Raw genomic sequence first — 16949 nt, forward strand, 5'->3', positions numbered from 1 at the left:
AGTCTCCTAATGAAATAAACTTCTGTTAACCTGACTTTCAAGTAAAAACCTTCACTGAGATAAAAAGTACTGAAGCAAAACAGGTCAAGTAGGCTGACAGCAGATGGAGCATAAGCATTTTGAGTAGGTGATACCCAAGTAAAGAAAGGGTTTTTCCCAAGTTATTTTCACCCTCGTTTTCTAAAATGCAGTCAATACGAACCAACAGAAGAAAGTTTTATTCACAGAGAGTGTTCCAGAAGAAAGAATTCTCATCAGGCATTTAAGAACAGGGATATGACAAGGTAGCGTACAACCGAAATAAGTTCATCGTACCATGCAAAGGGCTTCATGAACACTGTACCAGGGAAAATAAGAGAAGATGAACCAATAAAGCAAAGCTGTACCTGCGATGCTAAATATGGAGCACAGCTAGAAAATAAAAAAAATAAAATTCCATTGCCTCCTGCCTTAAATGTCTTCTCAGGTGTCCTTCTAATTACATCTGCAGAAGCTATAAACCTTCCACACTATTTAAGTAGCAAGTATTAGACTATTTACTCACAGGTTTAAATTTTCCTCCTATTGTCAGGATGTTTTCTTAACTAACTTCTTTTGATAATTACAGAAAAGACTGCTTTCTCTTCCCCCCCCCCCCCCTTAATTCTCAAGGGAAAAGTAGGGAACAGGGTGAGTGAAAGTCAAACACACACTTTTCATAGCAAAGTCAGTGGATATCATTAGCTGACTGAATACCCACTAGGTATCTCCTGCTCTTTATTCGCTTCCTTAACATCATGCCTTGTATGCTTTGTCAACTGTTACTAGAATTAAACAACAGATATGCTCTACTTCTGTTTGAATGATTAAACTGGAGCAGAAAACAGAACTGAAGCTAGAGTGAAGGGAGTGAAGGAAAGGAAAAGTCTTGGAGCATACACAGCTTTTTGTAGTGCTTGCCCCAAGAGTAGACCTTGGCCTTACACAATCACAGAGAAAAAGGCAGAGTTTGAAACCAAAAGATTAAACCACCCTGCTTTCATAACCATGCTACAGTGGAGGTAAGTAATAAAACATATATTGAGCTAGCCTGCCTCCAACTGTACTCTGTGGTGGACTGTGCCAGTTGAATGAATATGTTCCATGTAACTAATCAGCATTATACATTTTGCTGTCAGTAGACTATAACAAGGCACATTTATTCTTCACAGAAGCAGCAAACATCTTGTCAGAATGGGAAAATATGTGTCTACAGGTTATAGTGTTAGTTAATATTGAGTGATTAAATATTTAAACATTTTATTTGCATAGCGAGAATAGCTGGCAAATGAAGTTCCTATTGGCTGCAATGCAAAAGTAGTATATAAAAAGTTTAGTAATTGCTCCTCAAAACACATTCACACTTAAACGTTCCAAAGCTCAACACTGAACAGAATGCTCATCCCAAAAGAATTCAGGAAAATAAATGCTCTCTTTCTATTAACTTTTCAAAGTTATGTGATGTTAGGGAACACATGTCAACAGTACAGGAATAACTAAGTGTAACTGACAGATACAAAGAGAAGTGGGTTGTCCTGCAAAAAAAATACCAGCTACAAATATAAAGTACTTTGAAAGCTGTTACAGTTCAACAGATAGAAAGAGAGGGCAATTTGGGATACTAGCATAATTAAGGTTCATAAGAGTTGAAGAATTTCTTTCCATGCAGAGATCATTATCATTTTATAAAGGTGCATTTGTCAGCCTAGATTCACTAAAGCAAAAAGATAGGGTATGGCCCAAACCATGGAAATTAGCTTATTTTAGATAATTTTCCAATTCTATAATGACAATTCTTTAGATAGGAAGCCATTAAGCTAAACAAAGCAGCATCTCTCTCCAGCAGTATTTGAGATATGACTCTGTTACAGTAGCTCTTATTAATTCAGTACTTAATGATCATGTAGATATGCAAAGTAAGAATATTCTCATATGCCACTTTTAATTGGTTCTAAAGCAGAAATCAAATTAGAACCATAACCTGACTAGAAATGTACTACTTGTTGCACAGATAACAAAATCTGCAACCAAAATAAGGAATAGTGGTGCTTCCATTAGAAGCTCGAGGGCAGTAAAGATGCTCAGAAGGCTGGAGCACCTCTCCTAGGAAAACAGGCTGAGAGAGCTGGGCTTGCTCAACCTAAAGAGAAGGCTCAGGGGAGACGTTATAGAAGCCTTCCAGTACCTAAAGCAGCCTACAAGAAATCTGGAGAGGGACTTTTTACAAGGGCATGTAGGGATAGGACAAGGCTTTAAGCTGACAGATGGGAGATTTAGAGTAGATACAAGGATGAAGTTCTTCCCTGTGAGGGTGGCAAGACACTGGAACAGGTTTTCCATAGTAGCTGTGGCTGCCCCATCCATAGAAGTGTTCAAGGCCAGGCTGGGAGGGACTTTGAGCATCCTGGTCAAGTGGAAGGTGTCCCTGCCCACAGCAAATGGTTGGAACTAGATGAGCTTTAAAGTCCTTTCCAACCCAAACTATTGTACAGTTCTATAATTCAGAAGGCCTTCTAAAACAAATTGTAAAGTGAGATGCAAAAGCCTTGCCCAAATCTAAAGTTTGCTCTCACATGAATGTTGGAGGACATTAGCTGCTAGGTAGGTAGGTATTCCTTAGGTATCCCTTAAGGATTGAGACATTTCAGAGTTAACTCATGCCACAGTATAAAATATATTAAAAGCAGCCAATTAAAACCCATAAAGCTTAAGCACCTCAACAGTGCATTCACTCTTTTCAGCCTTCAGAAAGAAAACCATCTGGTGAGATCTCTTGGCAGCTACAGGTTTTATCTCACAATCAGGAGCACAGGAATGCAAATATAAGCTCCCTTTTCTTATTTGGCTGTAAAATTTGCACAGGCACATCTCTGCACTACACGGGATTTTCAGAGACCAGCACTGATACCTTCTTAAAACAAACCAACTGTACATGTAATAAAGACTTCCTGAAGTATCTCCTTATTTTCCATATCAAAGGTCTATTTTCCAATTCTCAGATTTTCTGCCATTAAAAAAAAAAAATCTGAACAGCCAAAAGCTGAAAAAATAACTTTGTGGAATATTACAGCTTAAGAATTATCAAATTAAAAACATGCCACCACATACCACTTCCATTCCCCCCCCCTCCCCCCCCCAACTTTTACAGTCATTTTTTCCTCATCTATTCAATACTGGAAGAGAGAGAGAAAAGTCATAATAAACTTTGTAAACATTCAAATATTAAAGCACTATGCTGAATTTTTATGTGATTATTTCCCCTTTTGAGATGAAAGGGGGGTCATGAATGATGAACAGTGACCACATTGTTTCATGATTTTAAGAGAATGGCAAGATTCGTTCCAATACAAGTAAACCTCTAAAATACCACAATGAGACATGTGAAAACACCATTTTATTCCCTGAAACAACTCAAAATAGACTTGAGGTGGCCAGCTGGTGTCTTGAAGTGGTTCAGTACATACCATGCATTCACTTTGCTTCCTTCAGTATACTGACACAAATGTAAAGATTGAAAGATACTGATTAATGAAAACGTAAAAAGAAAACAAGAATCACTTATTCAGGATTGTGTTAACATACACAAACTGCTTTGTACAGTAGCTGCTGTTGAAAAAGAGCTTCTCAGAATATTAAGTAGTTTCCTACACTCGATAGCAAGAACTTCTAGTTATCAACTCTTATGCAAAGACATGCAAGACCTTACTCCCTAGTTACTCCTACCATAGTCACCTACATATGTATACAAATAAGTCCAGAATTCTAAGTTAACTAAAAGAATTTTTAACAGATACGACTAGATGCAGAAAGAGCCACTTAAGATCTATAGCTTCCATCTTTCTTCTCCAATAGAATCATAAATTGAACACTCTTCAAATCACTGTGTTCCTACTTGAGCAGAGGTACATCTTGTTATCCCTTTTCCGCTAACAGAGCACTACTTTTACACACAGATTTGACAGGTGCGCTTGTGTGCACCAGTAGAGAAACAGATTTAGAATCACCACTAACCATGGTTCAAACTGACTCCACTTCTGTCAGACTGGCAACTGGCAAAGTTTTTTAAAAAAATATTTAAAACCAAATCTCTCTACCAACATTTAAATGAACTTTTTTGTCATTGCATCTCAACGACTGGAGTTCACTCATTCTTCCATTAAAAGTCAGACACTGATTATCCATAAACCAGAGTACACAAATAGGTTTTTTAAAAGAATTTCAAGGCTAGCTGTCCAAGAACCAAAAAACAACACAACAATAGTTTAAAAGTATTAAAAGGAGCTAACAAAATTGAAGACATGGGAAGATGAGAAGGAGAGGTGAGGAGAAAGGGGATAACAATTTGCCTGGAGAACTGTGAATTCTGAAATAACAGATAATACCAATTTGCATCTAATCTGTTGACTGACATTCAGAAAATGAGAAACTATATTATCTTAAAAAAATATCTGTTCACAGTCTAGACAGTAACAGTGAACATAAACCATTTTTCTGTATCCTTCAGAGGCATCTTACGACTCGCTTCCTTCACTTCATACCAACTTCTGCTGACATCTTCTTGCTGGTGCTACATACAGAACAGCAGTTCAAAGTTTTTATGCTTTCAGAATAAAATCTTTAATATTAAAGCTGAAGCCAAGAAGCAATTAAAGACAAAATGCATTTCACTGTATATTTATCCCCAATGTAGTATTTTAAAAAAAAAATCCTGGTGGGAAGTCTATTTCACCTTAAAAACCCATAGCCTGCATCAGTGAGATGCCATCTTGCTCCAAACTTCAGGAATACAAATAAACCTTCCGTCCTAAAGCCATGTAGTCACGGGAAAAACTAAACATTATTAAAAAGCATATCCATCCCAAACACAAAAACAAAACCACAAATACAAGCCCACTAACTTTTCAAGAGTACTCATATTTGTCTGTGTGTCTGATGTCTGCCTTTATTCTTCTGCTTCTCAGAGCAGCAACACATGCAGATGTACACATGTGCATGCTGTTGCTTTGAGAGGTAGCAGGACTAAGGCAGAAATCAGACATAAATAAGTTTCTTTCTCTGCATGTATTAAAGTCAGAAACAATAACTGTACCAAAGTATCACAGTAGTTACCAGACCTCTCTTAGACATAGTGAACATCATCTCACTTCCTTAAGGTTAGATCTGTGTATTTTATTAAAACATACATGTTCAACATATAACTGAAGCTCTGAAAATCTCCGTTACTTAAGTACTTCATGAGTGAAATGACCAAGACCAGACAAAATAGAGCATTTGTGTAGCTGAAATGCAGCACGCTCCATACATGCAACAGGCTCCTTTAGAACTGGACTAAATTTAATGACAAAAAGCCTTTTACTCTTATGAATTACCTTTTTTTCTCACCAGGAAGTGATGCATACTTCAGTATGTACTAAAAAGGAAACTTATTTCTGCAACCAAAACCCCATCTACTGGAACACAAAAATCTGCAGAAGTACATGGCAACTTGACACAAACATACTGATTTTAAGAAGGAAAGCCTGGATTGTTACATATCAAGGTAAATGCATACGCATGGTGGCAAGAGTAAACTTGAGGGATTTACTGCCTGAATAGGAACCCCAATTTTATAGAGTTACACCTGAGCATTTTTCCAATAATTTCACACAAAATGGGGTTAATATAATAGAAACAACAGTCATGTTTACTTTACCATTCTTCAGTTGCTGGAACCTAAGCAGCAGGAATTTCTTTTTTGCATTTCAACTTCAAGGAAGTATTTAGTTTAGGTCAGAATTATATTAAAATTCCCAATATAAACCACACTGCATGCTTCTAGCTCCAATATACAAAATCCTTTGCCCTTCTCTGAATGATTATTACACCATTCTCACACCATACTGAAGCCATATCACAGCTTTGCTTAATGCAAAATTAAGAGTTAAGTCTCTCCTGCATCTTACTTTTTGAATAAGAGAACACCAAGAGGTCAAGTAAAGACCTTTTATAAAGAAGTTCTCAGTTTTATTTTATCCTGTGCAGCTTCAAAAGCACTCATAGCTAACTGTTACAGACTTACCTATTTTCATGTCAAGCCTATAAATGTTATTTATAGGCTTAATTATATTTCCAGTATATAACATGACAGATACTTCTCACTTCAGTTTCCCTTAGTAACCACAAATGTGAAAAGCTGACTGCAGCATAGTTTTGAGGGTCATTTCAAGAACAGAACAGGCAGAGAAAGGCTCCATTTTCAGATACTGCTGCAGAAACAGATCTGTGCAGTAAAAGGTATAGATCTACAAAAATCATTAGAACACCAGTATCAAGGTCAGTATCAAGATATGGCTCCCCCCCAACTTCATTCTGTTATTTTTCCTGATATTAACAGTTTATTAATAATGCTGAAAGCAGGGAACTTGTACATGATATTATAATTAATGTTATTTACTGTTTCTAACTAGTTATCTAAAAGTGAATGCTCAGACTGATTAGCTTGTTTTTTGAAGAAAAAAACAGAAAAAAACAAATAACCAAACCCAAACATTACTTAGCTACTACTAGCTGATTTCCAATTTAATACCTGTCAAAATAAGCTATTAGATACACACAATTCTAATCTTAAAAGGTAATGCAAATTATTGTTTTGCTTATATTTTGAAATGAAATTAAGTCTGCACTTGCTATGCAACGACATTCTAACAATAAAGCAGTAACTTACAGAATATTCAATAGTCCCTCTAGGCTTTTGAAAAGACATTCGCCGCCCATCTTTCTTGTCTGGGGTCTTCTTCTGGCCAGTATCTGAAAAAAATTGAGGCAACATGCCTGTTAAATTCATTTTACTCTCTCAGTAATGTCACAGGCTGCTGACTATAGCCCCGTGGGCAGACATCTAATTCACCAGTTAAACAGCTTGCTCCTGGTGACTCTGTCTAACAGACAACCGGCTGCTGTAATAGGAACTTCATTCCTCTGCAATGCTTTAAGAATTTGACCAATACAAACCACTGATAACTAGGAATCAACTAACTGCTCTCCAGGAAGCTACTGGTGAAGGAAGACTAAACAGGAGATCGACCCCATCAGGCAAGCAATGTTTCTGGGACTACTGGGTTTAATAGATGCCATATCACATCCATCCTGCTTTCATCTAGAAGGGAGGTGATCTCAAGTTCCTGTATATTTGATCTAACCAGTGCAGACTTTTTGTCACTGTTTGGCAAGTACAGAGCATTTAAAGCTTTTGTATAAAATAACACTAATGCTTAACTTCAGAGCTATCCTGGCCATAGCAAACACATACAGCCTGTACATATGCAATATAGATTCTAAATAAATAAACATCACAAGTTCAGAACTGTTCTTTTTACTGAGACATTGTATTTTGATGACTTCCATCTCACAGGCCTGAACCATACTCTACCTTTTTATACTAATTGCCTTGACATTTATGGCAAACACAATGCAACAGTGCACTTACATGATTCAACATAAAGCCTTTAATTTTACATCTCTAGAAAAAAGTGGGGGTTTTAACATCCATTTATATATACATACATTAATTTTTGAAATTAATCTCTTAAATTAGGTCTCTGTCACAAAGACTCCACCTTGAATAGTTAAATACCTGCTATTAAGATGCCCAAAATATTTACATGAGATATGTTTTCATGCCACAATGGGATTAGTTATACTCCCATTATGATACATTCAAAATTTTGTTACCATAACTGAATATATTTAGCCAAATATTTAAAAACAAATTAATAGAAAAAGCAAACCTTACAAAACAAATACTTGCATGAATTTCATATACCCCCTCCCAAAGTTCTTCATGGACATTTGAAACTATCAAGATACAGGGTAAGGTGGGTGACAGACCAAACCAAAACTGGGCAAAGCCCCCAAACAAATTATATAGGAAGTTCTGCAGTGCCAAGAAAGAGGGAGAGAAACATCTTACAATTGCTACAATAGGGCAATCTGCAGAGGACAACCATAAAAGTGATTTCTAGCAGACTCAGCATAAGTACTCTCCTGGGGTATTTTTTTATATACGGGAATAAATATTGGACTAATTCTGCTTTTTTTGTATCTTGAAAAAAGTCTGATGGAGAATGTTCCCATACCTACAGGATAAATACTTATGGTAATACAGCTATGAATGACAGTCAAGACTAAATTTATTTTTAAAAAATTCTAGAAATCCTGAATACCAAGACACTGTAACTCTGCTTCCTGTCTTCATTCAAAACAGTAAAAGCTATTTTTTTCCTTATTTACTAACTGCAGCTTTTAAAAAGTCACATAAATGAAACCTTAATTTCTGTTTATATTAGTAGCTTTTAAAGGCACAATTAACATCTCTAGAGGAAATAAAGCCAACTCAGTGATGAATGGCATCACTCTAAGTTTGCGCATAGACTTAACAGCAGCCAACATTCTCCTCTTCCAGGTCAAATATTTTGCTACTGAAGTCTGTACCTGACTTTGCAACAATAAATGCCTCTCCCTAGGAAACTACTGAAAAACTGAAACAATTGCTTGACTGTAGCTCTTCCAAATTTTTCAGCCCATATCAAAGCTTTGCTAGTAGCCTAATCATTTACTTGCAACAGCAGCCTGGTTCACATGCTCCTAAAGCAAAAGTCAAAGAATGCAGTTGAAAAAAGACAGACCTCATCAAGAATTCCATATATGCCTTAATTACATATGGAGCATCCCTATTGTTAAAACAAGCATCTTGTTCCCCTGCTGCTGGCCCAGCCCCCCCTCAGATAGAAATAGAGAAGCCCTATACTACAAATGTATATATACACTTCATCCATATATAGCCCAGTGTTGTTTGTGTCTGTTCATTTTCTTTCCTAACTGAAATTTAAGCTTCCTTTTTCCTCGTTAGTTCACATAAAGTATCTAAAGAGTCCGCAGACAGGTACCCATCCAAGAGGTCAAGATAAGTTATCTGCTCCAGTAATTGAGCAGTAGAATGTCTTGCACAAATAACCACTTCTGTTTCTTATGCCAGAAATAAAAAAAGGAAGGAAAGCTATTTGTTCTTTAGGGCAGGAGGACCTGCTGCTTTAGACTCAGGAAAGTAAGAACCACCAGGGAGAAGGGATGGGGAAGGAAGGTCCCTGTTGGAGGCACCCTGGAGGAAAACAGATGCCAGAGGAACTCCTACCACAAATTTCCCAGGAGATTATTAGCTGCAGTTTATTGTAGGTTGTTATTTATTTTATGTTATTCCCTCCCTTACCTAAGAGGAATTCCCACCCTTCCCATCAATGCCCACTTTCATTCCTTCCTCTGTGGTAGCATTACTTTGCCTTCAGTATATGGATACGGACTCAGGTGTTTCATAACTTGATGAAACAAGTCCCCCAAGTCAAGAAGAGCTGGAGGCAGGCAGGACTGAAGCAAAAACTAGGGCTTTTGCACAACTACAAACCAGGGCTTTGACAGTACTGGCCACAGCTGTCAAAGCCCACACCTCTGCCCACAGGCTGAGTGCTTGAGCTGCCAGTTCCTACAGAACACATCCATTTCACCTAACATCTTCAAAACAAAACTAGGAGGTATTTCAATTGTGAAAATAGGTCACAGTAGCAGAGACATAAATTCAACCTCGTTGATGGCACACTGCAAAGCCTCCAACTACTTCTCACTGAATGAGCCAGCTATTTATTTTTGAGGGATATGTAAACACATCTTTCAGCCATCCTTGTTCTAGTATTCTAGGGAGCATGCAAAAATGGATATAGCATAGGAAGCAGTGGTCTGAAAAGACCTCAACAGCAACGAGAATCAGTGTCGTCCTTTCGTTTTACTCATTTCCTGATGGCAACTGCTGCACAAAGCTCATCTTTTTAGGTTACACACAATCATTATCTCATCTGCCAGCAAAGACTACCAAAGGCTGGTGTACTCAGACCACAAGTATAACAAAAACCTGACATCACTGAACAAGCTGCACACAGCCTCAAGAGTCACCAGTAACTTGATGGACATGGGATATGTGGTGCTAGGTTATCAGATGTCTAGGCAGGTTGTTTCAGAGAGGAGCAAGACCAGACCTTCCGTAACATCAGGGTAGATGCTCTAATTCTGAACTACCATTTTGCAGGACTGGACCTTCACAACAATTTGAAACTCTAAGTGAAAAAGTACATACCAGAGCCACAAATGACAAGAAAATATTTCTACTGTCTAGGATTTAAAAGACTGTAACTAGAAATACACAGAAGGCAGTGCTCAAAATGACACTGGAACAGTATTTAGTCATAATGAACACATGCAGAAATTCAAGACTAAACAACTGTAGCATAAAAATGGTTACATATAATCAGCATAACCAGAGAGAGGATGAACTGTTCCAACATATTTATACAAGATAGGAAAAGGGGTTTTGGGAACATACAGTTTATAAATAAGGCAGCTTTGGCCTTAGAATATGTAACAGTCAGTGGCATCATTCAACAGAAATTTGAAGACAACTGAAGTTAAATTCCAACATTTGTGGCAGAGTATCAACTAACAGCCTCTATTTGGTCTTGTGCCACTGAATTTTGGTTGGCTGGAAACATTCCTGTGGCACTGCTAGTTCAAACTGACATGACACGAGTTAATTTCTCTCATTTCTTAGCATGTTATCTGAGGTGAATGGCAGACCTTCATTCTTCTGTTTGCTGGTCCTTCTATAGCACATCCTTCTGGCAATAAGAGCTGGTAAAGAGAACTCAAGATTTGTGCTGTGACTAACAATGCAATAATACATGCTAAGAACTGTTTAAGAGTATCTTCAAGCTCTGTACAGAGCAGGAATGCATTAAATTTTCCTTTACCCTACTATTTTTCTGCACGATAAACTTAAAACTCAAAATACCTTGCTTCTCAGCTGTTGATTTTCCATTCTTTTCTATGTTAACAGCAACTACAAGGATCACTTGCATAAATTGATAAACCAAACAGGTATCCCTTGAAATAAAGCAATTAAGCTGGAAAAGTCAACACAATGCCAATTGTTTGTAAGTAATAACTGAGCTTAATATGACCTAGATGAGAAAAAGATGATTTATTCCCTCTTATCCCCCAACAAGAACTGCAAGTTACGCATTAGATTTACATGTGTTAAGAAAAAGGCAGAGGCAGTAACCTTGTTAAATGCTTGTCTAGGACACAGTTTTCACAGGATCCTAAAAAAAACCCAACAAACCAATGCAGCACACATGGGGTAAAGATTTTTAAAAACTGAATCATAAAAAAGCAAGGAAGTATCTTTTTTAAAATATTTGCAAATACACTGTTACCTAGCAGCACATAAAGTAACTTTCTAATTGATAAAACAGATGAGCATAGATATTACATCTTTATAAGATTAGTTCTGATTAAAAGCCATTAGATCTTTAAATTCTATTAATATATAAACAAAAATTATTAAAGTAGGAAATCTTCATATTCCATAAGACCTGGTGACTTGGGTTTCCTAACAGCAGGAGCTATATCTCAATAGAGGGACTGTTTCATTGAGCCTCCTCCCTCTCCTGCAGATAGATATGCTAATTACTGAAATATTCTCAGTTATCTTCCAGTGTCTTAAGAACCAGAAATAAAGAGGCCTTAATAGTAGCCTGTAAGATGCTCACAGCCTGCAGTTTTCTAGCCAAAATGGTAGGTTTTCAGACCAAGGCAGCATCATAAACAATGCCCCCTTTAATGCCCTCTTTAAGCAACTGCTACGTATTTGTGATTCAGTCTAACAAAGTCATGCTCTCAACACTCTCGATCCTTATCACTGCTCTCCACATGATGCTTTTGTTCACATTTTTCTCAACCAAAACCCCAAACTAAATGTATCTAAGACCTCGTTAATACTGTGTCAGCACCTCAACACATCAAAATAGTTTTCCTGCAATAGATTCAACACTGATTCAAATTCTTTTTGTGATCCCCCTAACACATAACAGTAAACCTCCTTTCCTGTTCCATCTGGAATGTGCATGTATACAGTTTAACCATTTTATAAGTTTACTGCATTAGGTTTGTAGATGACATCAAACTGGGGGGTCCATGCAACAGACCTGAGGGCAGGATTACTATGCAGGGGGACCTGGAGAGGATGGAGGATGACAGGAACCTTACGAAATGGGAATGGGAAGGAAGAGCCTTTGTGCTGTACAGGGTGCCACCGCCTGGCCAGGGAGCAGCTCTGCTGAAAAAGCCCTCCCATACCTGCTAGCTAACTTCCACATAGATATCAAGACAACACGGCCAGGCTCTTCAGCAATGTACCATGGAAGAACAAAAGACAACAGACATAGTAAACCAAAAGGAGCGCTTCTGACTGGATAAAAGGTAAAAATTCAATTGCCCAGAGCAGTTGTACAGTTTCCATTCTTGGGCATTTTCAAGGCCCAGCTGATTAAGCACTGAGAACCTAACCTGAGAACATTGCCTTCCCTGCTTTATGCAGGACTAAACCATGTTGCTTGCAATTGGAATTATCGATAACTATGACTCCCCCCCACATTCTTCCGTCAGGCAATGCAGATGCATGAGGACACCACCAAACCAAGCCCAAGGAAGATCCACACATGTAACATAATGAGGTGCATTGCTTATTGACACACAGAAATTTATCATCCATACATTATATTAAGTTGAAAAGCAGCCACGTACATGCAGGATGTCATAAAGCATCAGCTTCAAAACTGTTTTAATGCTGGAAATTGGAATTAACCAGAAAAAATAAGACATGAATGAAACATGACACATTAAAACAAAAATGCATGCAGTCAAAGGACACTAGATTACTAGAATAAACTATACTTAGATTACAAACTAACCTGGCATATAATTGGAGCTTCTGTAAGCTGAACTTCAGTAAAACATTTTATACATCAGAATCCTACTGAACAGCAGAAGCAGACTAAGAATTGTAAACTATGTCAAAAATTCAGTAGAGGGGAGAGTGAAATAGAAACTAGCAGAATGGAGGGGTCTATTAATGAGTTCCCAATGGACTAGTTTTGAAACCAGTTCAATTGTACATCAGCAAACAAACTCAGAGGCACAATCAACAACAAAGGCTGCAGAAAAAGTCCCAAAGCTTGGAAGAAAACAACCAAAGCAAACCAAACCAAAACAACAACAACAAAAAAAAAAAGCAGGGCAAGATATAGCAGTACAAACCATAACGTGAAGTAAAATATCATTTAGCATCACATGCACCAAGGGAATAGTCAAGCACTTCTATGTGCTAGTAGCGAGTAAGTCGGAAAATTGTGCATACATTAACATATCACAAGATGACTGAGTCACCAGCCCGATGCATTCCAAGACTACATTTGCTTCTTATGCTTGTACCCACTGAAGTATTTTCAGACATGAAAGTGAAGCATTAGCGTTTTTGCAAAGGGTGCTGGTACATTTCACATGTGCTTCATCCGGAACAGTATGTACAAGAAAACTTGCAGAAATTTGTCTCTCCAGTTTGAAGCCTCTCTCATACTTTATTATACACCTGTTAATTTCTTGAAATGAAGTACTGAGTAAGGAGGAAGTGAAGAAATCACCTACCTTATTCTTATGTCTGCTTTATTCTGAGACAGACTTTTAGAAGATACTAACTTTTACAGGACTTGACATGTAACATAACTTGGCCCTACACATTTATCTTTCAAATACACTGCTGCTGCCTTCATCATAGTACAGAGAACTAACAAGCCATATGGCTTAACAGGTATACTGTGTATGGTTACCTTACTGGCCAACTCAGAAATTGATAGGAAAAACAGAAGTAAATAAACCCACAGGCCACACAGTTCAGAACTGATCAAGCTGAGCCTGAAAGAGAACAAAACCAACAAAAATTCCTTTAATAGAAGGCAGCTAGAACACTTTCTCCGACAGACTGGTTAAGAGGATTCTCTGAGCAAGCAGTTCTGAATTACTGGTTTTCATTTCTTAAACTTCTGTACTTTTTTAGAGACATACTGCAGGAAGTCAAGATTACCTGTGCAGTGTATTTTCTCCGTCTATGATGTGACTGCAGACAGAAGTGAAATGAAAACGCTTAGGAAGGAAAAAGGATGAGACTCCAGGCACGGATTCATATTCTCACAGAATCCAAGTGTTACCTGGAGAAACGTCTTGAGTACATCTCCTTCAGCCTCCAGTGCGAAGCAGCAATACTGTCAACTTCAAATGAGGTCAGCTTAAAACAGTACGCTGTGCCAGGGATGGACCACTATCTTCTGTGAAGTTTACTCTGTTGTCCAAGACCTCTCAAGCCAAAATGCATGACCTACTCTCTTCTCAGGAGCAAGAGAAAAGAAGGGGCAGCAGCCACAATTAGATTGCCTCTAACCCATTATGGTCTCCTCTTTGCAAGGTCAAAGCCCAGCTCCCTCAATCCCTCCTCACAGGTCACACAGCCCTAAACATGGAACCTCTGCAGTTTCTCAGAAGCCTTCTCCAACAACAGTACACCAAACCAAAGAGGATATTCATAGTATGGCCCCAGCAGTGTCACTGAAAAAAAGAAAATATATGTCCCTTACTGCTGGCCACAGTCCCTCTTTCACAGCAGACAACACAAACAGCACAATAAACTGAGACAGGATGTTGGCTCATTTAAGAGGTCTGTATACATGAGACTCAAACTGAACATTCAAGTTAATTCTGCAGCAAAGATAACCCTCAATCACACATTCTCTAAAGCCTTGACTTGCATCTTCAAGCAAATAAAAATGCATGCAACTTTGATATGCTAACATCTACAATATTACCAATAAACAAGAAAGCTACATTCCATTTCAGGTGAATCTAGGCATACATACATACTAGCTCTTTCTAAAAATTACCAAGAGACTATCTTCAGAAGTATTTCAAAGCCTACAAGGCTGTTTTGCTGTTCTGGGGTGGTTTTTTTGGTGGTTTTTTTTTTTGGGGGGTGGGTTTTTTTTGGTTTTTTTGTTTTTTTTTTTTAAAGAATTTTACACTGAAATTATTGGTAACACCTTTACTGAAGTCAGATATTTTCTCCAGAATTTCTGGTTCTCCTTGCACTTTTATCCTCCACCACAATCATTAACACATAAAACACCTTCCTAAAGTTCTTTCATGAACTTGGCTGCTGACACAAACAATGGAAACTGGTTAAACAGGTTTACAGCCTCTTGTGGCACTAAGTCTCCCAGTGTCCCCTCTTTCTCCCTGCTATAGAAATACAGTAATCTGTTCTGCACATACCCAAAGTAGTACACAGGCTGAGAACAGTGATTTAAGGTACACCATTTCAACAGACATGCTTCCTGGACCTGGAACCCTTGTAGAGCTGTTCAAATTTTTAGAAAGACAAGCAAGAAACAACAGAACTTAAATCTACAAATATTACATGAGAAAAAAGAGATAATTAATTTCACTTTAAAATACAGTACAAATAAACCCAGTTGTTTTGTTTCAGAAATGTGGAAACAGGGCTTTAAGGTATTTGTGAAAAACTGTTCTTTTAAGAAGCAATGCATAGTCAAAACTGAACCATGCAAGAACAATGCACACTGACAAGATCTTTCTTAAAGTCTTAAGTGGAGGGAAAAGCTAGAGTAAAAATTAGGCCTGGATCCTGAACACCATAGACTGAACATTTGGAGTAGTTGGGATTTGCCATTAAGGTTTAAGTTAATGTCAGGAGACCAATCTCTAATTAAAACAGTTTGGATTTCAACAGAACTATTCTCATCATTGTTACAACTTCTACAGCACTCATCACCAGGGCACAGGCAGATTGTAGAGGCCAGCAAAACACATGCCAAAGAAGAATCCTACAGTCACGAATATTTTTTTTCTGCCCATAACTGACCCTGTGAAGGAGAAGACAGCATGGGGCAGTGAAGATCTAATTGCCTTGCACAGCGTGCTTTGCCTAGGTGAGGAAAACCCCTCAGTATGGTTCTGTCAAAAGGGCACATCAAATTATATATACACAGAAACCTACACTGCTTTTCAGAACTGCAGCCATACTTCATTAACACAAATCTAAAGTATTACATTATGAAAGTATCTGAGGAAATACTTTTCCTGCTCAAAGCTAGGGAAAAGCCAAAACACAGTCTAAGTTGATCCTTTGTCCCAGGGCAAGAGGGGAAGAAGAGCCACAGAGATCTTTTTGCTTCAAGAAATCACACTTATCACAGCAGACGCTTTAGACTAGCAGCTGAACACATGGCCTTGTCATAATTAAAAGGCCAGCAGATGCTGAAGAGTTTTACTGGCATTTCACTTCTGCAAAAGAACATAAGCAATCTTTGTCAACAAGCCTTTAACAATATGTACAGGCCTTATTCAAAGTACTTAATTTTACTGCTGAAAACCAACTTACTCTTTTTCTCCTTGTACATCTTAGTGAAGAGGGACACAGAATAAAGAAAGAGGTATTGTAAATATAGGTAGTTATCTGTTGTTCTTCTGTGCAAGAAGTGTGATTTCAGGCACACAAGGAGACGTCATCTACATCTGACAGGCTACACGAGAATTCCTACTGACTTGCCTACTCAAGTAACATTATGTTTCTCTTGAGGAAAACACCTATTTTACTCTTCTACGTAGAAGGAATTAAGAAATTTAATTGTCTTTAATAATACCTTTCAGTAGAGACCTGACTTTAATCTTATCCAAAGACCATGATAAAGATGCAATCAACCACTCAGCCTAGAGCTTCTTGAAACAGGAAAAAAAGGGCAAGATTTACTACTCATTGTATACTATTTTTGATATTTTTATAAAATACTTTTACAAATTTAACTTCACACTCTTTCCAAGCAGTCCTAAGACCATGCCATTTTTACTAGTTGTGTTATGTTTTTTTTAATTTCCAAACAGTAGCATTACTTCCCTAGAGTCCTTATGGGCCAGTCCTCTTCTGCATAGTCTCTGTACACTCGCTG

The 16949-nt window shown here is 37.8% G+C and overlaps 1 protein-coding gene across 6 annotated transcripts in view; it reads right to left on the minus strand.

Moving 5' to 3' along the window:
• The window catches only part of OXR1 (oxidation resistance 1), a 218297-nt gene that overhangs the window by 48970 nt on the left and 152378 nt on the right, over positions 1–16949 (minus strand). For all 6 annotated transcript variants that reach the window (XM_031050634.2, XM_031050633.2, XM_031050631.2 and 3 more), the window contains one exon: positions 6722–6804. In XM_031050634.2, coding sequence (XP_030906494.1) covers positions 6722–6804 — 83 coding nt within the window. The remainder of the gene's footprint in view (positions 1–6721; positions 6805–16949) is intronic.

This window comes from Melopsittacus undulatus, chromosome 1 (genome assembly GCF_012275295.1).
Source record: "Melopsittacus undulatus isolate bMelUnd1 chromosome 1, bMelUnd1.mat.Z, whole genome shotgun sequence".
NCBI lineage: Eukaryota > Metazoa > Chordata > Aves > Psittaciformes > Psittaculidae > Melopsittacus > Melopsittacus undulatus.